Source organism: Poecile atricapillus, chromosome 1, assembly GCF_030490865.1.
Source record: "Poecile atricapillus isolate bPoeAtr1 chromosome 1, bPoeAtr1.hap1, whole genome shotgun sequence".
Lineage (NCBI taxonomy): Eukaryota > Metazoa > Chordata > Aves > Passeriformes > Paridae > Poecile > Poecile atricapillus.
The window spans coordinates 159,498,528-159,522,027 of record NC_081249.1 but is presented as its reverse complement, the minus strand read 5'-3'; the positions used below and the strand labels follow the sequence as shown (position 1 = coordinate 159,522,027).

The 23,500-nt window shown below is 52.4% G+C and overlaps 2 protein-coding genes across 8 annotated transcripts in view; one reads left to right on the top strand and one right to left on the bottom strand.

Annotated features, from left to right (window-relative positions):
• Window positions 1–7,321: 7,321 nt before the first annotated feature.
• On the top strand, window positions 7,322–13,757 carry NGB (neuroglobin). Its single transcript, XM_058829807.1, has 4 exons — window positions 7,322–7,428; window positions 8,776–8,887; window positions 10,388–10,507; window positions 11,657–13,757. The coding sequence occupies exons 1-4, from the start codon at window positions 7,322–7,324 to the stop codon at window positions 11,801–11,803; spliced, it is 486 nt and encodes a 161-aa protein (XP_058685790.1). The 3' UTR covers window positions 11,804–13,757.
• A 2,173-nt stretch (window positions 13,758–15,930) lies between these two features.
• Window positions 15,931–23,500, bottom strand: part of TMEM63C (transmembrane protein 63C) — a 32,393-nt gene continuing 24,823 nt past the window's right edge. For all 7 annotated transcript variants that reach the window (XM_058863394.1, XM_058863389.1, XM_058863395.1 and 4 more), the window contains 14 exons: window positions 23,346–23,426; window positions 23,089–23,209; window positions 22,838–22,971; window positions 22,493–22,615; window positions 21,815–21,968; window positions 21,179–21,285; window positions 20,298–20,384; window positions 19,713–19,778; window positions 19,420–19,582; window positions 19,086–19,191; window positions 18,718–18,885; window positions 18,321–18,436; window positions 18,104–18,175; window positions 15,931–18,028 (listed from right to left, as the gene is read on the bottom strand). In XM_058863394.1, coding sequence (XP_058719377.1) covers window positions 17,816–18,028; window positions 18,104–18,175; window positions 18,321–18,436; window positions 18,718–18,885; window positions 19,086–19,191; window positions 19,420–19,582; window positions 19,713–19,778; window positions 20,298–20,384; window positions 21,179–21,285; window positions 21,815–21,968; window positions 22,493–22,615; window positions 22,838–22,971; window positions 23,089–23,209; window positions 23,346–23,426 — 1,711 coding nt within the window. In that variant the 3' untranslated portion in view covers window positions 15,931–17,815. The remainder of the gene's footprint in view (window positions 18,029–18,103; window positions 18,176–18,320; window positions 18,437–18,717; window positions 18,886–19,085; window positions 19,192–19,419; window positions 19,583–19,712; window positions 19,779–20,297; window positions 20,385–21,178; window positions 21,286–21,814; window positions 21,969–22,492; window positions 22,616–22,837; window positions 22,972–23,088; window positions 23,210–23,345; window positions 23,427–23,500) is intronic.

The window sequence follows — 23,500 nt, the reverse complement described above, 5'->3', positions numbered from 1 at the left end:
TTTATTTCTCCCTGTTAAAGGTGTGGTAAATTGTAAATATGTATAATATTGACAATTTAATATGAAGTTTAATGTGTATTTTCATCAAGCTTCTGATAAGTTACCTATGAACATGTTATTTGACAGGTCAAGCACTTTATTCAGAAACCCAGCATTTTTCTGTAAATCATGCTCAGTCTGTAGTGTTCATAACACCGGACTGGTGCACAGTTTTGTACAAATGAGGCCCTTACTGTGAACTAAATGTGAACATCCATAGTAAAACTGGAGCACTGAAAATCAGAATCTGGCTTTATACGAGTCTGTAGTGAGGGGCTGGGATATGCTTTTGAGTACAGTGTAATAAAGGGCTGCTTGGGGTGGAACTAGATGAGGAAAACCAACATAAAGCAACCTTACCTGGGACTACACATTGATGCCCAGATGAGTGCTGGAGGGGAGCCAAGCAGTCTGGACATGTTCCAAGGACTGCTGAAGTACGGCCAGGACAGCTAGAAACTGGACTGTGGCCTGTACAGAGTGATACAATAGGCTTTTAAATGGTTACTGAAAAGCCTATTGATTCGTATTGCTTTACGCAGGGCAAGTTGGTCTTTGGATATTGTCTGATCAGGGCTGTTGTTCTGGAAGGGGGGACTGCTGATACCAGAAGCTGTGCTAGAATGTAGGGAGGTGACCAGAAAAGAAGGAAGTATTGTTCATAAAATACTGATAATATCTGAAGTTAAACTTCTCACTGCCCCTAAAGGAAGAATGGCTTCTTTCTGCAGGTGAGTGATCTCACGTGGGTGAACAGTGGTGACTGATTCCAATTTGCAGTTGAACGTACCAGATTTGTAGGCCTCTAGATTCCAGCCATCACCCCGTTACCTGTTCCTCAACAAGAATGAGGCTTTTTTACAACCTGGTGTTTTAATACAGATTTTGTGCTTTGTCTTAAAGCTGCTTCTTAATCTTCTATTTTCTAACCAGTGCAAGTTGCTTCATTTGGCCTTCAATCTCCCATGACTTCCTTTTTATTTTCTTTGGTTTACCCATAAGGTTTCCCAGTCTGTACCATGTCTTCCAACATCAGTCTCCCGAGGTCCATATGCTGAAATCATATGGATTTCATCTTCACTACCTACATCACACCTACCACTGCTGCCTGGTTTACATCTGAGGATTGTGGTTGTACACTTTGGAGTTGTTTTCTAATACACCACCACTAACTGTAACTCTGGCCCATGTAATGCATGCTTTGGGAGTAGAAAGTTTGTGCTTTATAGAATGTGTGTAAGTCTGACAAGCATTATAATTGTCGTAAATTGCTTTTCTATTTTTTTCCTTCTTGCAGTCATTGCTTTATCTCTATATTGCATCCAAAGCCTGTCATCTTGTGCAGCTGACAAAATGTAGTCTTAAGACTTCATTCACCTGACCTATTTTATTCACCATTTATTTTAGGATGAGGTGATTTTGAAGTACCTGGGTTTCTCCATTGACCAGAATGGGAGTTTAGATTATGTGCCTTTATGAAAGCATCTGTGTTGGATCAGCTGTATCACAGCCTGGCAGTGTGCTGGTGCCTTGCAGTGCTTTAGGGACTGTAACTGTTCCTTTACAAGGCAGAGAATAAAAGCAGCTGAGAAGTGGGGAGAATCAGTTAAGATGAGAATGTGAACATGCATTAAGATGATACTTAAGATGATGACAGAAGCAGTGTGGCCAAACAGGACCAAGGCAATGATTGTCCCCTTCTCAGCCCTCACACTTCAAATCCTGTGTTCATTCTCTTGGGATCCCTCACTTCAAGAAAGACATTGAGGTGCTGGAGTGTGTCCAGAGGAGGGCAACAGAGCTGGTGGAGGGTCTGGAGTGCAGCTCTGATTAGAAGCAGCTGATGGAGTTGGGGATGTTTAGCCTGGAGAAGAAGCTCAGGGGGGACTTTATCTTTCTCTACATCTACCTAAAAGGAGGTTGTAGCAAGCTGGGGCTCAGTCTCTGAAGTAACAAGTGACAGATAAGAGGAAATGGCCTCAAGTTGTACCATGCCAGGTTTAGATTGAATATGAGGAAAAATTTCTTCACTCAGAGGGTGGCCAGGCATTGGAACAGGCTGCCCAGCAAAGTGGTGGAATTACCATACCTTAAAGTGTACAAAAAACACTTTAGAACACATAGATGTGACTCCTGGGGACATGGTTTAGTGGTTAACTTAGCAATGCAGTTTGCAGGTGAAAAATTCCTCACTGAACAGGAGAATTATTTTTGACAAAGCCCCAAAGCTGTGATGGCTTAGATGAGGAGGAGAAGGTGTCAAACCAGAAGTGTCCCACACATAGAAGGAATAATATGAGGTTTGCTTTGCTGCCAGATGGCTGAATGGAAAGCTGAAATGGGGGAATGCTGGCACACACCTAACATGAAGGAATGGGTGCAGTAAAATACAAAACCTTTGTTTTAATAAATCATATCGAAAATGCTATTCCTGGGGACAACTGCTGTAGGTGAAACATTTATAAGAGATGGCCTAATCAATAGTGTCAATTTAAATTGCAAGGGGGGAGTGAACAAAGAGAGTTGAGATCAGAGAGAAGAAAATCAATGACCACTTGAGAGACCAGCAGTGCTTCTGAGCATGAAGTCCAGGGGGGAAAGTACAGAGGAGACTCCACAATAAATAAACCATTCTTTTACAAGCTTTCGCCATGATATTTCAGCAGCTGAAGGATGAGCCAGTCCAGAAGCATAAGGACAATTGGAGGAAGATCCGAGATCATGTGCATCACCCCTAGGTAGGACAGAAGCCAGGTAACTCTGCTCACACAATGCTTGCCTCAATGCCAGGCATATTAGCTAGAGTACCATGTAGAGCTAATGGGGCTGGAGAGATTTTTGCTTGCATCCCACCAGATTGTGGTGCACACACCTCCATAGCTGTGTCTTACGACCAAATTCAGCTTGGGTGTCAAGACTGACGTGGTCTTGAACTCACTTTAGTAGCGTGACTTACTGAAGGCAGAGGTTGCTTCTTGGAAGATCAGCCTGCTGGTGTTGGGTTATCGTTGTGCTAGGGAGCCCAAGGTGAATAACATCTGGGGTAAGGTCTGAGCATCTGCAAGTGCCAGACCTGGTTCAACAGCTCCGTGTGATCCCCTTTGACTTTTCTCACCACTTCATGTCCGGTCATCCTAGGACTGTTTTCACCTGCCTGTACAAATGTTCCCTAGCTGGCCACAGGATATTCAAGATAAACGTAGGGATGTCTAGCAAACTGAATTCAAAAGGAGATTTAATTTTGTTCTACTGTTGAATCTTCCCTCTGCCCATCCCTCTCCCCTTAGTCCAGATCCCCACCATGGAGGGTGGTAGTGCTGCCCTGCTCTCTCCACAGTCATGGTGACAGCAAGCAAGCTCTGCAGCTCATTTTAATCATTTTATGGACAAGATTATTACCTCCTTCATCACTTTTGATTCCTGTTATGCAACCGTATTTCGTGACTTGCCTTGCTACTGAGCTGTGCCGCACCATGGCCTGAGGGGGTAGCTTCAGAAGAATTTTGGAAACGTTGTATTTCTGCACCCACCTGAGGATGGGTTGGGAGGGGATGGGAGTCTGGGAATAATCTGTCATAATCTGTGGTTTTGAGACTGGGGACAAGGGGAAACAAAGGGGATTAGCCAAGCCCAGGAGTCTGTATCCTAAGTGAGCAGGCAGCCTGAAGCAGATAGATCAGAGTGTCATTATTCATGAAGACTCACAGATGCAGAATTGTAAATGAGCAGGAGTTCAAAGGGAGATATGGTTTTGTTAGTGCAGCAGCTGGGATGAAAACTGACAGTGCCACAGCAGCATGGGCAAAGCAGTCATCCCTGGGCCAGGCAGATAGTGCCTCCCTGGGCAGGGAGAGTTGTTCTCCAGGTGCTGTGATCCCTGAGTGCTGAGCTGAGCACTGGCATTTGTGAGCTTATTCCTACTTCTGTCACACTGTTTTATGAGATTGGGCAATTTTCTTTCCATGTGGGTAAACTAAGGCACTGAACAAGTAAAGCTGACACTTGGCAAGAGAAGTTAAGAGTGTTGGTACTGCAACTTGAAGTGGATGTAGATTACAATAATGAAATCCACTGCAAACTAAAAACATTATAAAATTGTGTTATCCCACAGTACAAAAGAGCATTATCATCCTCTTTGAATGTCAGTGGATTTCTCTGAAAACCTCCCTTCCCTTTCTTCAAGTGGTCTATAGATTATTTTGGAGCAATCTGTGCTGCTGACCTGGTTGTTCTTCACTCCTGAGAGCTCCAGGGACAGTCTTGCAGAAATCCAAGAGCAGCTCAGAAAAGAGTTGAACTGCCAGGTTAGGTACATGGAGCCAAGGGAGCTGGGAGCCATCACAGGAAACCCTCAGACCATGGAAACTTTTGCAGTGCTCAATCTCTTGCTGAGATTCTCATGCTTGAAGGCTCACAAAACATTTGGAACAAGGAGACAGGTTTTCTTGTTTGCCTCCTTGTACTTTAAATCCTCTCTGGACTTGACTTGTGCTCTCAGCACCTCAGTGCTGACAGCAGGAGAAACTCTGACAACCACATAACTGCAAGGGAGAAGCTGCTTTGCACAAAGACAAGAGCAGAGTCTCTCCCAAACGCTCAGTCTTTTAAATCATTGGCATGGTAGTTTGAACGTTTCTTATCCCTGAGCTCTCTTTGTCTCCCATCTCAAGTCCCTCCTTGCAGCTCCTTCTTCCTGTGCTGGAAGACCTATGCTGTCACAGGGGAAAAAATGCTGGGTTTATTAGGAGAGTGGAGAAGTATCAGTGCTGAAAGCAGCAAAGGGATGGAGTCACTGTTCAGACAGTCAGGGAAGATGGGGAAACTGCTCCTGAATGTATTCTGCCCAGAAGGAGCTGTTGCTGGGGGGCAGGGAAGAGTTCTTGGACTCTGCTGTGTGTCATACCCCTGTGGGGTTTGTGTACCTACACGTGGGTGAGGATATGGCCAGACCATTGCCCCTTTCATCAGTGGAGGGTCATCTTATTTTCCATGAAAGGAAGGCATATCAGGCTCAGCACTCTCAGTGCTGCCCTTACATCTGGTCTGTTCTGACCCTTGTGCCTTGTCTGTGAGTGTTCAGCTGCCACCTGCAGCACAGAGGGAACGTGGAAGGCTCAAGGGGAACATTTTGGATGAGAGCCACCATTTTCTTTTGCCATCACAGCTTCACTGCTATTGTCTGAGACACCCTTTCTATCAGGAACAACAGTTGAGCCTGTACTTTGTTGTTGCCCTGGGATAAGGGTAGGTGATATAGTGCCCTATGAGGACGGGAGGAAAGGTGTCCCACATCCCAACAAATCTTCAGAAACTGATCACTCTTAACTACAACTTGCTTTTGTGGAGTTTCTCTTCCTTCACTATCAGGCAGCTCTGAATGTATTCAGAATGTTGTTAGGCAAATAATCAATCAGCCTTGTTTGCTGCTGTGACTGCACATATGTGCTTCAGCTCTGCTCCTCAGTATCCTGTGGCCTGGGATGACTCCCCCTGCTCCTTTCCAGTACCCTGGCAGCACACCACTGCTCTTCTACCCTTTATTGTTAGCAGGGACAGGCTGAGCTGTCCAGCCAGGCTCTGGTGAAGCTCCACATCAGCGTGGTTGTGACAACTGGCTGAAATGTCAGAGTACCTTGCACTGATGACAAAGGATGACACTTTATGATTGTTGCTGGTTCGATCAGCCACGATAGCTAAAGGTGAATATTTGTGTTGGTGCTGCCAGGCTGGTCTTCTCTGCCCTGCTCAGATTAACCCTGTATTTCCCACTGCTCTCCCAGCTGCCCTTTCAGACTCCTTGCTGCTTCAGCAGTTATCATGGCTGTGACTTATCATCAGCCCTCAGTGTTAATATGCCTTTGGAAACCACACCATCTGACTCCTTAGTCGCATCTGACAGTTCGATTTTATTTATTTATTTATTTTAGTTTGTTGGACTCTTGCTTCAAGTGCCCAACTTTAGGACAGGGTTCTTCAGCTTCCTTTAAGCATGGGGAGCTTTTCCTATGCAGCATCTTGTCTGGTCTGGGCTGAGAACGGGAGGTCTCAAAATCCTGAGAAAACAGGTAATTTTTAACAGATGGCACTTGCAGAGCCATCTCGGGTGGCTTCCTGCTGTCACTGCAGTCAGTGCTGTCACTCCAGCTCTATAGGAGAGAAGCCCCTGGGAGACAAGCTGGGGTTGAGAACACAACACTGAGCCTTTGAACTTGTCTCCTCCCAGGGAATGATTTCAATTCTCCCACAAGAGCCTCCTTTCTGCCTGCACCGAGTCATTTTGCCCCTGGGATGGGTCGGTGTCTTTTCTCCTGATTACCAGAAATAAGTCTGATGTACAGAAACAGAATTTGTAATAAGATCAGCACAATTGTTATTTTGGAGCAGACTGTGATGGTTTCAGAAACAGCTGCATTTTTGTATTGCTCTTGTCCTTCTGAAAACCTTAACTTTCCTGACTTCCCTTGTACTGCTTGAGACCTCATTTGCCTTTTCTTGCTTTGTTTCCTCTGTGCTGCATAAATCCTGGGGCCAAATTAAGCAGTGTCAGAACAGCCAAGAGAATCTGTGCATCCTGAACACATTTGACAAAGATGTCACATCTTCTCATCTGTTATTAACATCTTTGCCTGCTTCAGCTGGCATAATTAGCCTTAAATTAGACACGTACCTTGCATGTCTAGACTGCATCTGCCTGTGGAAATAGCAGGTGGCTGCGTGGCATCCAGAGTCTCAGTGGAAGTGGCCAAGAGCAAGAGGAGGATGCTGTGGAGCATCGCTGAGGCTCTCCCAAGCAAAGTTACACTCAGAGGGAGCTGTGCTGACGGTGACGGAAGGTGGCCAGGTCCCGGTGGTCTCTCCTCGCTGGCACGGCTCTGTTCTGCTGCTTCACTTGTAAAATCAGGACGACGGAAAATGTCAACCGTGAACCAGCTGAACTTTCTGCTCTGGCCCGCAGGCGCGGGATAGGGAAGTTTGGGCATTTCGAATTCCTTTTTCCTTCCTTCCATTCCTCCTTCCTTCCTTCTCCCGAGTGGGAAACGGTGGCTGAGCTGTTCCTTCCCCGGCCGGGGCAGCGGCGGGTGGAGCAGCGGCTCGGCGGTGCGGGCGGAGCGCGGCTGCTGCGGGGCCGCGGGGGCGGGAGCCCGGGGGGCGCGGGGGCAGCTCCGGAGCTCCCCCGGCCAGCGAGGGGCGGGCGGCCGCAGCTCGCCGGCCCCTCCGCCCGCGGAGCCGCGGCACCAGCGCCTCGCCTCGGGCGGCGAGGGGCAGGGCCCCCGGCCCCGCCATGGAGAGCGGGATGCAGCTGTCGGGCGGGCAGCGAGCGCTGATCCGGGAGAGCTGGCAGCGGCTGAGCGGCAGCCCCGTGCAGCACGGCCTCGTCCTCTTCAGCAGGTGAGCGGCGCGATGCGGCCACCGGCACCCGGCCCCGGCCCGCACCCACCCGTGCGGGCGGGATGGACGGGCTCCGCTTCTTCGAGAGAAACGCTCGCCTGTGCTCGAACCCTGTGCCTGAGCCCTGGCCGTGGCTCCTGGCCGGCTCCTCTCCCCTGGCCTCTCTCCCCTCCCGTGGCTGCCGGTCCGCGGGGAGCCGAAGCCGCTCCGCCGCCGAGCCGCGGGTGCCGTGGGGCAGGGCTGGGCTCGCTCCGCCGCCCTGCCTTCCCCTCCCTTGGCGAGTCAGAACTTTGCCACGAGGAGACGGAGAGTGAGAGAGAAGCGGCGGGCAGGTTTTGTGCGTTTCTGCCCGCTGATCCCCTGCCTTGTCACCGCGACTTCTGCCCTCGGAAGGGCTGTGTGTCCGTCGGCTCCGGGCAGGGCGGGGAAGGAGCCGCCCGATCATTCCCTGATCGGGGAGCGCTGTGCAGCCCCGGGCACGGACCTGGCCGCCAGGGAGGGATTCAGTCGCAGGGCAGAAGAAATGGTGTGCCGGGTGGAATGGCTGATACCCAGCTTCTTGCCTGTCCTCAGCACAATAATGTATCAATCATGTGAAGGGAAAAAAGGAAAGATCAATGAAAAGTCGTTTAAAATGGCCAGTTGGAGAGTTGATGAGCAGCTTCTGGAACGAGAGGGATCCAAATCTCCCAGAACAGGAGTAGAGCAGTGAGAACAATGTAGGGGAGAGGGGTGCAGTAGTTTATGTGCAGGATAAGAGAGACTATCTTGCCTGAATTACCAGTGGCCTGTTTTATCTAGCTGGGTGGCTGCTATTGAGTCCCGTATGTGCCTGACATACACTGACAAGGGAGGATGGGGCAGGGGGCGAGGAAATGGGAACTGGTGATGGTGTCAGGGAGTGGGGCATCAGCTGAGTTTGTACATGCTCCTCTTGGTCCACGTGGCTGCTGGAGCTTGGAGGCCTTCCCTGATTTGGGAACTTTTGGATTCAAAGGGATCAAAAAGTGGGAATGGGAATAGTTGAGACAACAGTTGAGACTTTGAAGAGAAGGGCCAGGCTGGGAGAAGCTCCGGAGGGCTGGGACTAGTTCTCAGGTGCCATAAATATGTATCCAAGGGCTAGGGTTATGTGTTAGAGAAACACAAAGGGTTCTGTCTACAGGTAATCTGGATTGCCCCAAACCAAAACTTTTCAGAACTTTTGGATCTTTTACAGATGTCCAGAGATCGGTAGGTGGGAAGAGAGGCAGAAATGAGCTGTGGGTGTGCTGCTGATGAGGTGGGTGGGACTTTATATAAAGCTGAAGAAGTGAGAAGATGGGGTGTTCTTTCTTGCTGTTGCAGGCTGTTTGACTTGGATCCTGACCTGCTGCCCCTTTTCCAGTACAACTGCAAGCAGTTTGCCAGCCCTCAGGAGTGCCTCTCCGCCCCTGAGTTCCTGGATCACATCAGGAAGGTGAGAGAGGGGCTGTGGCATGGCTGGAGCACAGCCTCCATGGAGGAAGAAACGTAGGCAATGATTTGGGACTGTGGTGTGCCTGACCACGGAACACATGGGAAGTCTTCTCCTGAGATGGTAACTGCAGGTGGTTACTCGTGCAGCAGAAGGCCAGGACAAAGTGTCCTACAACAGTGGGGAGAGGATGAGAAGGCAGGTTATGGTGGCTATGAGGCGCCATGCTGATTTCCATGCCCTCATCTGAGAGTGGATTGCTTCCTGTGAAAGCTGAAAGAATCCTTCTCCTACTGTGGAGGTGCCTCAGGGAGCTCACCTGTGTCCAGACGAGGACTGAAGCTCTCTGCGTGGCCACACACTGACCAGGAGGTGGCACAGAGCTGTGCAGTGGGCCAGGCTACCCTGGACCCACTGGTGTGGAGAGGTTGTTGGTGCAGCTGCAGAGCCAGAAGGCACACAGCACCTCTCAGAGAGCCTCTGAGGGAGTGCTGCAGTACAGCTCTCCCCCCGAACAGAGAAAGGAGCAATGCTGAGGAGAGGCTCATGCATGCACATTACACCTGGTGCAGCAGAGACCCTTTGCTGAGCCCTGAAGAGAAGCCACACTGGGACAAAGCACAGCAGATGCCTTCATAAGCTGCCTGGCTCCATCTTTAAACCAGTTTGGTTCTTTGCTTGCCTGTCTTTATTCCTTGTTAAAAGGCTGTTTCAGGACTGAGCTCCTCTGATAGCTGCAAGCTTTTCGTTATTTTTCAGCCTCTCTTTATTGGCAAAGTTAAGATTATTGCCTTGAGCTGAAATAGTTCTTTGCTCTTGTTGGAGATAAATTGCCTGTTGAAATTACAGAGCACAATTCTATCACCTCTCGGCTTTGCCAAGATAACCATGCCTTGGCTTTAATATCTTCTTCTAATTTGTTGTGTCTGTTTCCTTCATCCTTCATTAAATCTTTTCTGTCCTGTTTCCATTTGACTCTTAATGCTCCTGGGAGGCTATGGTATGTGGTTTACCAGACCAGGTCAAGAGACCTGGCTGTACTCTCCATCCCATCTCTTCAAAATACCTTGGCTGATCTTAGAATTGGAGTGGCCTTATTCATAATTGCACCATTTTGGCATTGGAAACTCTAATCCTGGCAACTTGTGGGGCTCCCATGCAGTTGTCCTGGGGTCCTAGGAGTTGTAATGACTGCATCAGCATTAGATCTCAACCTGCAGCTGCTCTGCTGTAGGCTGTGTCCCTCTGAGTGACAGGGTGGTCAGCAGTGCTGCTTGCTGTGCACCTCTGGTAGTGTCCCATGGGAGGATGTGGTGTGTGCTGCTGCCAGCCCCACTGATGTGACACATGGATCACAGGACAGCAAAGGAAAGCTCAGAGGGCATCTGGGCTGGGAGGGGGTCAGGCTGACAAGAGTGAGGTAGAGGGTCAGACACTTGGTTTCCTTTGGGAGTGAAGCTGAACCTTTCTGTTAATGTAATTCTGCCTTTGCTCCTGCCCTAGGTGATGCTGGTGATTGATGCTGCTGTGAGCCACCTGGAGAACTTGTCCTGCCTGGAAGAGTACCTCTGCAACCTTGGCAAGAAGCACCAGGCGGTTGGTGTGAAGGTTGAGTCTTTCTCGGTGAGGTGTTCTCTCTCATCTCGCTGTGGCTGTGTTTGCTCACCCCTGACTGCAACCCTCACTGTCCTCATCCTTCCTCTGGGTTCAGCTGTCTGGAGAGAAAGCTGATGGCTCAGGGCAGCCTGTCCAAGGTGCTGATACCAGTGTAGTGACACTGTCCGTGTGAGGGAAACCTTTGAGCTCCCCTTGTTTTCTGACCTTGCCCAGTAAGCCCATGCAGAAAGGATAGATGGGAGCAAAGCATTTGCACTGTTTGAAGAAGACTGTGGCTTAGAACACTAAAGCAGTCTCTCCTGTGCCACAGGGCTACAGGCTCAGCCTTAGCCCTGGGTCCTTTGCATCTAATGCTCTGGGCAAACCTCACCATGCCTGGAGAAGGGAGCATCCACTTCTCTGTGTCTGCTCTGGGGTGGAGTTGCTGAACCTCAGCCCCTGTTTCCTCCATGCCACTAACAAGCATCTTCCATATTAAACCCTTGATCACTCTCCTGCTATCAATCATGAACAGAAATGCGGTGGGGAAGGGTGGGTTGAAGAAAAGCTTTCTAACCCACACACGGCTCATTCCTGATATTGTTAGCTTTTGTCCTCTTCAGAGGGAGCAGGGTCCCTTCTGTTTGTGGTGGTGGTCCCCACCAGCCCTGCACTCAGTGTGGGAGTGCTCCTGCCTGGGGCTGCTCACAGCTCTGTCAGGAGCAGTGCCTTCTGGAGAAGCCTGAGAGGCACTGAGACATGCCCTAAGCATCCAGCATGGAGTCTGATCCACTCTCCTGACATCAGAGCATTGCTCAGCACTGCTGCTCCACTGCTATGCCAAGGGATAGGGCCAGCTACCTGCACCTGGGAGCCACAGAAATTGGATGTTTACATCTCCCCTGCTGTTACTTGTGCAGTGTCAGCCTGTCTTCTCTGAATTCCACTCTGCACTCATCCATGGTGAGGGCCAGCATAGGGCAGGGGAAGAGGATGACATGGGCTGATTCTGGGCCCCCTTTGATAAGCCAGGGACTGGAGGGGCCTGGTACTTTGTTGGTGGAAGAGGAGCAGATGCCCTGCACTTGGAGAAGTCAAAAAAGGTGGTGAAGTGAGAAAAGAGACTGAATGTCATCCTCTGGTGCTGAGCTTGACACGTCCTTGTTTGGTTTGCAGACTGTTGGCGAGTCCTTGCTGTACATGCTGGAGAAATGCCTTGGTGCTGCCTTCAGCCCAGAGGTGCAGGAAGCTTGGAGCAAACTCTACAATGCTGTGGTGAAAGCCATGCAACGTGGCTGGGAGACCCTCCCAGAAGGGGACTAGATCCTGCCAGCCATCCCTATCCCTGACCATGCGGCTGTCCTGGGCACGGGGAGTCTCACACCACACTCGCTGCCTCTCCCCACCTCTGTCTTTCTGTGTGCACCAGCCCGTGGCTGTCTCTGCCACTCACACGTGCTGCAGGGCTCTCACGTGGTTCCACCCTGCTCCAACACGAGTGTGTCTCTGCCTTTGCTAAGGGCTGGCAGGGCATGTCCCTGCAGCAGAGCCTGGCAGTGCCACAGCACAGGTATGCCACCCTGCCCCAGGTTCCTTCAGGAATACCAACACCCATGTACCTACTCTGGGTTTTAGTCTGGATTTAGCTTGCTCATCTGTCCTCCTCTTGCTACCCACCCTGTAGGTGACAGCTGGCCCTCTTGAGCTTATTTGCCTGAAATCCTATTTGCTTTGCTTTACCTGCTGTGTCTGACACTGCTCGGTCCTCCTGTGCTGCTGTACCTGGTTCTGTGTGACAGATTTGGCTCCATGCAGGTCAAAAGGCAGCAAGAGAGCAAAGCTGGTCACATCATGTGGCTGTTCTCAAACCTTGCAGAGAGTTTTCCCCCCTCTCCCTTTGTCAATATATCACTACCAGGTAGTTAACCCTGGTGCTTTCTTCTGCCTTGCCTCTGACCTAGATGGAAACCCTGGTTTTCCCCTGTGTCAGCTTGGCCACAGCCCAGTAGGCTTCCTATGGATGCTTCAGGCAGTGGTGTCACATTCATCCCAAGGTGAGATTACTTTTGGCAGGGTTGGGCTGCCAGCTGAAAGGCTTTGTGTTGATTTGGCCTTGGAGCCATCTGAAATGCAGCAGCAACAACAGCAGCAGTAGCAATGTCTGTTTACTGCTTTGTGTTAAGGAAAATAAAGCAAATACAAGGAAAAGATGTCTTAAAATAAAAATGAAGGTTGCAATTGTGTCATAGCAACAGCTTCCAGAAATTCTGGCTCTTGGCCAGAGGATGCATAGCTGGAATCTTTCTGCTGCTGTCAGAATCTGGAGCACTTCCCAGCTGCTCGCGGTGCCCATCTGCAGAGTTCCTCACCCTCACAGGAATGAGGAGATAGCATCTGCTAGAAGAAATCCCAGAAAACTGCTGAGAGGCAGCACCTGAGGGCTCTGTGAAGGGGCTGAACTTGAGCACTTTGAGGAGAGTTCATCTTCATGGGGAAGCCACTGTGGAACAAACAAAACCATGTTTCTAGCCACCACTAGCACCAGAGCAAGGACATGGAGAAATTATTCAGTTACAGGCAGCACGCTTTTTTTTGCTTCTTCAGGACAGGAGGAGCTTAGTGTTGAGGTCTGAGATGGTCCTGTTCTGAAGACACATTCCTCCTGTTCTCAGATGCCCTCCACTCTGGGGCAGAAGGCTGAGGTCTCCTAGGCCCATGCCATGGAAGGGATGATGGGGTGCCCTGTGAGATGCCTCTCTAGTGTCCTGCCACCAGGCCTGATGGGAGCCATGGGCTTCCAGCAAGCAAAAAGCCATCCAGTTGTGTTTGGGAGGCAAGCTAATAGGTGTTGTCAAACAGGCGGTGAACACCCCCACGTTCCTTGTCCTCGCCATGGGACCATGTTGTGGTCCTGGCTCTCTCCATTAGCTGGGTCAGGTGAGGTCTCCCCATTCTTGTACCCAGCAGTGAGGGATGGAGCAGCTGGGGCTGGGATGAGTCACTAGCCTTGATGGCACCGTATGGGGCGGGAGGGTTCAGGAATGGGGATGTCCTCTTTGCAACCCTGTTATGGGGCATTATGCCTTCAGCATCGTGGGAGTGGGACACCTTCTGGCTCCATGTGACAAGTAGGCAGCTGTGTGATGGGTGGGGTGTGGGTGTTACTGCCCAAACAATCCCTGCTCCCTCTAGCTTTCTCAGCTCCTTGACTTCTGCTCTTCTGTGCCACATTTCGTGTAACTCCCAAGAGAACTAAACTAGTCTGTGTGCCTCTTATACCCAGCTGTACTGTTTATTAAAAAACAACAGTGAGTCTTAGACATTTTTGATGCCTTGTGTTTATTTTAATATAAAAGGCCCAAGGAGACCAGAAAAAAAGGATGACAGAGAGGGGTTTATTGGTTTCTTATTGATTCTAGCTTGGAGATATTGGTCACTTGGAGCACTTGTGTAGTGCAGCTTGACTGATATGAGAGGGCATCCACCAGCAAAATGTGTTGGGAGTTTTGTGCATGGTAATTGAATGGGTGAGCAGTGGAGGGGCTAAGAGAGACACCCAGCTATTGATTGCTCAGACCCTTCAAGTATAGTAATCTCTAATGGAATCAGAATTTTGAGCAATCAGCCTAAAAATCCCTTTTCTGTTGTTCAGCTGCTGCTTTTGTTTTTTGACATAGCATTGGCTCACCTGGTCACCTGCTGCTGGTCATCTGCAGCAGCAGAGCATGGCCTCATAATGAAGTCTTGTCTGGCTCCATGGTGCATCATCCACCCTGCCAGCTGGATTACGGAGTCATTCCAGCAGCCCTGCCCAGGGAGCAGCTGGTGAGGATGCAGGAGGTTCTGTCCTCTAGCGTGTTCTAGCTTTGACATGATGGGTTCCAGCCCTGTGAGAGTTGGGCACTTGATGCTGAAGAACGGTGCCTGGAGTGGGGAAGCCAGCTAAGGGTTTGTAATAGCATCTCCCAAAGGCTGGAAATCCAGCCGCGTAACAGGTGAGAAGGGAAAACATCCTGGGAGAGCCATGTTGCTCGTTTAGGATGGGTTTGTTCCATAAGGCAATGTATGATGGGCTGTGAAGGGCAAGGGGAGCAGCAGAGATCTGGATGCAAAGAAATACTCCCTTTGGGTAATTGATAAAATAAGTTTTCCAGCTCGTCCTGACCTCAGGACTGGTGGTGGGAGCCCAAACCTGGCACAGCAGGGAAGGGCCAGCATGGCAGCCTCCAGCAGCACTCCCATCTTTGACTGCCTGTGCCAGCAGGGAGGTTTGCCACAGCTCCCACACACTGCCCCTTTGCTGTGGCTGCTGCCCGGCGGGGGCGCTCCTGTCACTGCCTGCTACCAGCTGGCACAGTGGGAGACTCCATGGCATTGCTGGGCCCTGGCTGTGAGGGATGCTGCCTGTGCAGGCTGCAACCTGGGAGCAAGCTCCTGAGCGGCTTTCCAGGCAGAGGTGCAGGGGGATGGGGCTGACACCCCCTCACCAGGCCGTGATGAGCTGCCCACTGTGAGCGCTAGGAAAGCTGCCACCGGGGGCAATTCCAACCCTTGCTCACAGCCAGAGCTCCTGCCCATCTCCCTGGCACAGCAATGCCCTGTGTTAACTCCGTTTACCACTCATTACAAACCACGGGGGGCCTCTGTAGGAGCATAGCGATGGGTTTTAAATTTTCGATGTTTCCACGCAAAGGAAAGCCCTCCTCATGCCTTCTGCCCTGTGCCATAAACCAGTGTGGCAGGGCTCACCCCTGGGAAGCTGTGGAGGAGCCAGCAGGAGGAACCTGCTGAAACCAGATGCAAATCATTCACTTAGGAATTCAGGTAAAAATAGTGTGTATTTTGGGAGGGAGGAGGCCAGAAAAGAGCACTGTTCTCTCAAAATCTAGGACTTCCGAAGTGGTGTTCACCCCCTTCCCTGGGACTTGCTGGTGAGTAGTTCAGCTTTGGAAACATCTGCTCCATCTTCAGATGGGATGGGTCCCTCCTGCCCCAACCTTTGCTGTGGTCCCAGAGCTCCAGGCTACCATGCTGCTACCTTCAAGCAACATCTGCACCTTTGGTGGTGCTCTGAGCCAGCTCTCGAGCAGCTGACTGCTGACAGAAGGTGGGCAAAATAGGTGCACAACTGTCCCAGGACTGCAACTCATCCCCAATGGAAGGATGGTGCCAAGGGCTGTGCCTATCTGAGACACAGTGAGGTGCTCTTCCACTCCTGAAACTTTGCTGCTTCTGCCCACTTGCTGGGGTTTGTTTTTATGGGGATCATAGTGGGCAGTGCCTAGAGGTGGGGGTATGTCCAAGCAGTCTCCTTACCACTGAAGCCTCTGTAGGACATACCCAGACAGGGTCAAAAGCAGCCCACAGGTGGGAAACTGCTCCAGTGGCAAGGGTTGCCCCTAAACCGGTGCCAGGAAAGACGCATGGGTGTGATGACGCCAGGCAGCAGCTGGGTGAAGTAATTTTATTCAAGGCACGGTCATAGCAATAAATCACAAGAAGGTACAGACCTCTGGCACATTCCTACAGTGGGGCAGCCAAGGGCAATCAGACCAGCAGCCCGAGCTCCTGAGGACACAGTGCCACTAGCAGGCACTTGCTTCTACCCTCAGAGAGGCCACCAGCATCCCCGTGCCCTGCCTGGGGCTGCCTCTGGAGCAGGCAGTGAGGGGAGCAGCTGAGCTGTGGGCAGACATGGGGGTACCTGGGCAGGAGGCCACAGATCCCTCAGGGAACTTTTTGGGATTGGAAGGGTGCATCTGAGCTCAAGGCTCTCCCGAGGCAACCACTTTGTGACTAGTGTGCTGCAGCCACCGCCCCAGCATGCAGGAGCGTGGGTGGGACGGGGACCATGGGACTGCCAGCCGGCTGAGCTGAGACCCACTAGCGCCACAGGAATGTCCTAAGGGCCCCCTTGATGCTCTCACTGCTGGGCTGCCTTTTAACCTCCCCTCCAGCCCAGAACTGGCACACTGTCCCTCCTCCAGTGGCACTTCTAATGCTAACCAGTGCCATGGCTGAGCACCTGCCTTTGCACAACAGCACTTCCCATGACAGCAGCCCTGGTGCTGGCAGAGCTTCACGTTCCTCCCTTCCCTCCCTGCACTGCCCTGGGACGGTGCAACTCTAGTTGCTCTGAAGTTAGCAGGAGAATCAGGGACAGGAAAATCAGCCCTGAGGCCAAAGCAGGGCTGAGTGAGGAGCCAGCATGCCCAGGTGGGCTATGGTGGGAGAGGAGCTGAGCAGGATGAGGATAAACCCTCATCCCCAGGGGCCACCACAGCTGCTCTGGATGAGCTGGAAAACTCTAGGGATGCTGTCTGGGCAGGTAATGGTGCATTAACACTAATCACAGCAGGACTCACACTTGAGAGGCAGTGTGGCTACTGGGGGAGCATTCCACAGCTGCAGCTTGTGGACAAGGGCAGGCAGGATGTGGTGGACCAGGAGAACCTGGAAGTCTAGGTTCTGCCAGCCTACACCTACCCCCCCTGTTCCGTTGCATTAGGACAGAGCTATTCTTGGTCCCATGGGCAGATAATCACCCCAGTGAGAGCATGAGTACGATAGGGTGCTGCCAGGGAAGAGGAGTGACAAGGAGCTGTCCTCAAAGCCATTAAACACACTTGTCTCTTGCCCTCTTACTTCTCTCCAAGAGCCCAAGGGCACAGGCATTGTGCAGCAAGATGGGGGGACTGGGTTGAGGAAGAGCTGGGCTTGCATTTGATGCCTGCCTTGGTGCAGGGCTGTAGGGGGTCTGCTGGCAGATATAGGGACACTCACCTCCTCCACCAAAGCACACACATGTCAGCAGTCCCTGCTAAAATGGGCAAAGCAGGAGCAGCAGGCCAGCAGCAGGGGAGCCAGCAGGACAGCTGCCTGAGCAGTGGCTGGATGGGGTGAGTGCAAGGGTTAGGGGTGGCCGTCCCCTGACACTGAGGACCCAGAGGACAGAGTGGTGGCAGGCACATTCATCTAGGCTGTCTGGGCTGCTCCCTCTTCTCAGAGGGGTCAGGGCATCCCTCCTGCCCCCAAAAGCATGGCCTCTCAGAGAGACCCTCCCCCCACACTGCTGCACCCCCTCTTCCCCACTGTGTGCTGGAAGAGGCAGGCGGGGACAGGGGCACATTAGGGGGCTCAGCCAGTGCAGGCAGCGGGAGGGACCATCTGAGCCTCCTGCCACTGCCCATGCAATGGGGTCTCCCTCACATCAGTCCTGTCATCCCCTGCCCCATTAGCAAGGTAGCCCCCAGCAGTGCAGGGAAGGCTCCTTCCTGCCCCATGGCACATTCTCCGCTCTCAGCACAGTCTGTTCTCAGCCTGTGGCGGGGATGTTCACTGGTAGCGAGCCTGGCTCTCTATCACGGGGCCGCTCCTGTACTCGCCCTCCACTGTCTCCAGCTCTGTCTCGAAGCTCTGCAGCCCCCCATCCTCCCCATCCTCCGCAGGCTCCAGGTGGTTGCCCATGGTGCCATACGACTGGTGTGCCGGAGAGGCTGCCGGTGTCAGGCTCAGCTCAGGCTCCTGCAGGACAGTGGCCACAAAGAGCTGCCCCGGGGGGCAGTGGGCCATCAGGACCCAGCAGAGCAGGAGGCCACAGCAGGGCTGCAGAGGGATACTCACATTGGAGTTTGGGGTGGAGGAAATGCTGCTCCGCTCCACGTCATTGAATGCGCCCTCTGACTGGTCAGACATCTAAGGAGAAGGAAGCCATGAGGAAATCATGGTTTGGGGTACTAGCTTTGGCTAGGGACAGCCAGGTGCCATCTCAGATTCCCCATGGAAAGCAAGGAGGGGATGCACTGGGGTGAAGGAACAGGAGGTGGCTGTCTGCGCCCACCTGGTAGCTAGATGGTTTCCGTGGCTGCAGCTTCTTCAGGCAGAGGCCAAAGAAGGAGAAGATGATGCAGGAAAGGAGGACCACAAAGGTGAAGAGGGTGACAGGCCGGGTGGGACCTAGAGCACAGAGACACTGGGGCAGCACATAAGCTTCCAAGAACCTGCTATATGTCCAGCTGAGCCCCAGGCTGGTGCCTACTTTGGGTTTTAGAAACTCTCAACTCTCTTCCCAAAACACAAGCTGACACCTCCTTCATCTGCCAGGTGTTCACAACACCTTGTCCGTTACCACCCTCCACACCATGCCTAATTCAAGGGTGACACCAGTGGCTCATCACCCCCAAACATCAGACAGGACCCCTCGGCAGTGGCAGAGCACAGCCCCAAGCTCTCCCTACCGAGACGCAGGACGGAGAAGAAGAGCAGCCAGAACATGCAGAGGATGGGGGCCACCACGACCTGGCTGATGGCGGCGACGTGGAGGCGCTGGTTCAGTTTGGTGGGGATGTACACGTAATAAATGTTGTACCGGTCAACCATGTGCTTGAGCAGCATGTACAGCAACCCTGGTGGGACAAGAGGAGCCATTTGGGTGGAGGGCAATGGGGACAGCCAGGACATAGGGACAGCAGGGCAGGCCCTGAGGACGATGCCCAAGGTGCCCTCCTATGCCATGCAGGAAGCCTGCACTCCCATGCTGCTGCTGGTGGCTGGGACAGCCTTGTTCTTGGCATGGCTGGGACCATGGGCATGGGATCATACTCACCAAAGGGGACGATGATGGGGCAGGTGATGCTGTAGGTCATGACAACAGAGAAGATACAGCAGGTCCAGGCGTACTCTAGTCCAAACTGGAACTGGTATGCTTGGCTCTGGGGCACAACCAACAGTGTCATTGCTGCCTCTGTCACTGTAAAGCCTGCACTTGCCTTTGCACTTGCCTTTGCACCCACAGGACTGCCTCACCCCCACTAGCCCCCACGAGGCCTAAAGAAGTCCCCACAAGCATCCCCACAGAACCACAACAGCCTGAGTTTCCATGAGTGCATCTCTGCTGTGTTGGGAGTCACAAAGGCTCATGGATGGCCAGAGCCACGTACCCGCTTGACATGGAGCCGCTCGGGTTCAGACTTGGCAAAGCAGAGGCGAGCAGTATAGACCAGGAGGCCTGGGATGCGCAGCAGCTCCATGGCCGTCCCAATCAGGCTGGAGGTGACCACATAGTTGACAAAGAAGGCGCCATTGTCTGGGAGGAAAACGCACCTGCCCCAGGGACAGAGAGGTGAGACAGTGAGAGTGAGAGGATGCTCAGGCAGGAGCTGCAAGAGCTGCTGGCAGTGGACAACAGGTGCTCCCGCTTGCCTGGGAAGTTTGGGAGCTTCCTGCTACTCACTGGAACTTGATTTCAGCCTCATCCAGGAAGTGGGTGTCAAAGAGCCAGCGGAAAAACAGGTCCAGGCTGGAGGGAACAGAAGAGGAGCAGCTCAGACAGGGGAAGCTACAGAGTGATGTGAGACACCCAGCAGGCATGTGCTTTTCCCTGTCCTGTGTGTGGCAAGACCTTCTGCACCCTACGCTACCAGAACAGTTCCTACAGCCACACAAGACCACTGTGGAGTGTGTGCTTGCCTCCTGGATGGCCAGGATTGCTGGAGCTGGAGCTATGAAGATACCTGACCAGGTTGTTTCAGGGTATGCTGAAATCAAGCAGCAGCTGATCACTGCCACCAGCCCTCTTGGGTCAGCTGTGGCAGCCTGGTAAACTGCTCTGCTCCACTCCTCTGCAGGGAAGGTTTCCATCTGTGACCATGTGTGAGTGGCTCAGCACTGCTAAAGAATATTTTCCTCCCCAAAGATTGCTGTGTTTCAGAGGCAATGGGATCTTAGCCCTCTGGGGCTGGATTGTCAGGGTGAGGGGCCTGGGTGCGATCCTGCCAGCTCATGAGCAGGGAGAGCAGCATGGCAGGGTGGTCCATACCTGCTCAGACCCAGAGAGGGCAGGATGATAACCATGAACACCAGGAAGAAGAAGCACTTGTGCATGGTGATCTGATTTTCACTTGACCTGCAGAGAGGGAAGACAAGAAAAGAACATTGCACTTTTTTGGGAAAGAGCAGCAGGTGGGGTGAAGGGCTGGGCCTGGTCTCGCTCTTCACCAAGGAGTTACTCCCTGTCCCACAAAACTGTGTGCATTTGATCTGTGCATCCACTGGAGTCCTGCAAAGCCTCTCCAAGACTAAGGTATGTTACCATGAGGAATCTGCTGTAGTGAAAGCTCTCACCTCCTTCATCTTTGCCCTCTCCTACCATCCTTTTTGGTATAGACACCCAACAAGAGGCAGATGGGTGTCTAGTATGAGTCCATGACCTCCAGTTTCTCTCAGAAAAAGGAAGGGAGGTGGTGACAAAGCTCCTGTAAAGATTTATCAGACTAGGCACAGGGCTTGGGGCTGATGGAAGGTCAAGACAGAGAGAGCACATTGTAGGAGCTGGGCAGTTTCCTCTACTTTAAGTATCCTGAACCCATATCTCTGCCTTGGAGGACTGAAAGCATGCCTGGGATGCCCCTGCTGCTGCCAGTCCACCATCACACCATCCCTCTTACAAACTTCTTCAGATCCATCTTAAAACCACCTGACTTTGTCAGTAGCCTGGAAGTGTTCAGGACTATGGGAAGCAAACGGCTGCTTTGAGCATGGCCTTGGGGCTCTTTCTATGGAGAGAAACACTCAGGGGGCTCTGCTCCACTGTGGGGATCTACTGCTCACTGCCTGCCTCCCTGCAGGGTGGGTTCCCCTTCCTCTGCAGTTCCTCCCATCTATGGCAGCCCTGGGGTCTGTGGGGGCCAGCCCCATTACCTTGTCCAGTGAGACTCGAAGAATGCTGAGTAGTAGACAAGGAAGGGCAAGAAGACTGAGAAGGCCCAGAGCAGCAGCGTGGGGAAAAACTGGGTGATGATGGGGTTCTGCAAGAAGAGAGATGCCGAACACCCCCTCAGCAACCCACCACAGCACAGACATGCTGGAGACAGAACATGATGGTGCATGCAGCAGGTGGGCTGGAGCATCCCCTCCCTGAGCAGGAGCATTTTTTCTAGGAGATAAGAACTTGAGGCCAGCCAAAGGCACCATGGCCGTGTTCTGAACCCCAGTGTTCACCCAAAAGCTCATAGGTCAATGAGTAAGAAGGAGCTGTGCTGCTGGCAGCTCGTAACAACTCCTGAGCTCTTTCCAGACCTTTCTTCTTGAATGGACAGCAACCTGCCTGCCTCCATGGACACCAGCACCAAAGCTTAGGTGCTGCCCCAGGGCTCTGCCACTGGAAACACAAGGAGAAAGGGGGTGGACAGCAAGCAGAGACATGACCTCATCAATGACCTTGTTTCTCATCAAAGCCCATCCTAGTGATGGCTTATCTTCTTAGGACAGTGTAGAGCTGGTGCCCCCGCCCCCCATCACAGATAAGCCTGGAAACTGGCATGGGTTAGGGACTACCTTAAGACTCTCCACAGGGTGTGTGACATTGAACATGTCCATAGTGTTGACAATGATGGCTGGCGTAGTGAGGAAGAAGAGAAGGACGAACAGGCAGATATTAAGCAGAATGAATCGCACCCACCATGATGTGCCACGGACTGATAAATTTTCCCTGTAAGAGGAAAACACAACTTGAACATGATAACGAGGAAAATCACTGTGTCCTGGGCCTCCCACCATAGCTTCATGAAGCTCTGCCTCCACCTATCTGCACCAACCATCTTGGCAGACATTGTTCTGAGCTTGCCCTTTTCCTGTCCCAAACTGCTTTGCTGTCACATGCAGAGCCCCCTGGACCAGAGAATAGCCACAGTGGAGATCCATACGACTGGGAGGCTTTGGAATCAGGCTGGAGAAGTAAGTCTGGCAATCACCCCCAGTCTAAGCTGGTTGGGCCCTGACACCCTTGGGGTGATCACCACAATCACCCCTGCTGACTTCTGCTATGGCAATACAAGGGATTTTCAGCCCCCATCACCCTAGGAAAGTGTCCTACAGATAGAGACACAGGTTCCCTATAGCTATGGGCATAGCCTCCTTATAGCTGTGTACATGGGCTCCTTATGGGTATGGACATGGGCTTCCCCTTGTCTGCTTGTTCCCCCTTCCTCCCTCCCTTCTGCCGTGGGGGTTCACCAGATGATATCGCTGGGTGCAGGGGCATAGCGAACACCCCAGTGGTGTGACTTGACCACAGTGGTGACAGAGGACTGCTGGGGGTGCTTGCGGCAGTGGATGTGGCTGTAGTCCTTCAAAATCCTGCAGGAAGAGGGAGCCAGGGGTCAGGTCTCACTTCTTGTGAGACCCTTCCCACAGCCCCAACAGGACAGCCAACTCCGCAGATGGCAGAGGCATAGAAGAGACCGACCCACTGCCTGACTTTGGTTGGAAAAGCTGGCAAGGTGCCCCAGTTCCCCCCATGGCAGTGGTGGCCAACAGGCTGAGGGACATCCCCATGGCCATTGCATGAGGGGCACTCACACAGCTGTCATCCGCTCATCCTGGAAGGTGACGAAGGCCATATCAAGCCGCTTGAGTGTGATGCGGTTGCGCTCCGCATTGAACTCATCTGTGAGCTTCTCCTCCAGCTCCCCGTAGTACTGCTCAGCATCCACCTATGGGAGCAGCCAGGGCTGTGCTGAACACCAGGCTGGGGCAGGGGCAAGGTGCTGTGCTCTGCCTTGCCCACAGTGCAGGTGTGCTGCCTGCAGCCCTGCCTGCGCCCCTCCTACCTCATCAAAGCCACAGAAGTGGCAGCAGAAGATGCGGGCGCAGGGGTGAGTTTTGATCATGATCTTCCCCTCTTTCTGTGCCTTGGTGGTGAAGTAAAGCCGCCCCTTCATTGCTTTGCGCCTGCCAGGAAGCCAATAGCAAAGGTCATTTGGGGAGCACCAGACATACAGACATAAACACAGACTGGGTGCCTTGATGTGGTGGGCAGGAGCAGTACAGCCTCCCACAGAGGCAACGTGGACGTGCATGCACTCACCTCTCTGCATCCAGCTTCATCAGCTTGCGCACGTCGAAGCAGAACTGGACGTTGGTGACGGTGCAGCTGGGATAAGCCTCGCTGCAAGCACAGGGGCATGGTGGCACCAGGAGCCAGGGGACAGGGACAGTCCCTGCCACCTGCCTGCCACTCAC

Coding starts and splice junctions, on each gene's coding strand:
- NGB (XM_058829807.1), top strand. CDS start 7,322: ATGGAGAGCGGGATGCAGCTGTCGGGCGGGCAGCGAGCGCTGATCCGG. Junction 7,429..8,775: donor GGCCTCGTCCTCTTCAGCAG/GTGAGCGGCGCG, acceptor TTGCTGTTGCAG/GCTGTTTGACTTGGATCCTG. Junction 8,888..10,387: donor TCCTGGATCACATCAGGAAG/GTGAGAGAGGGG, acceptor CTCCTGCCCTAG/GTGATGCTGGTGATTGATGC.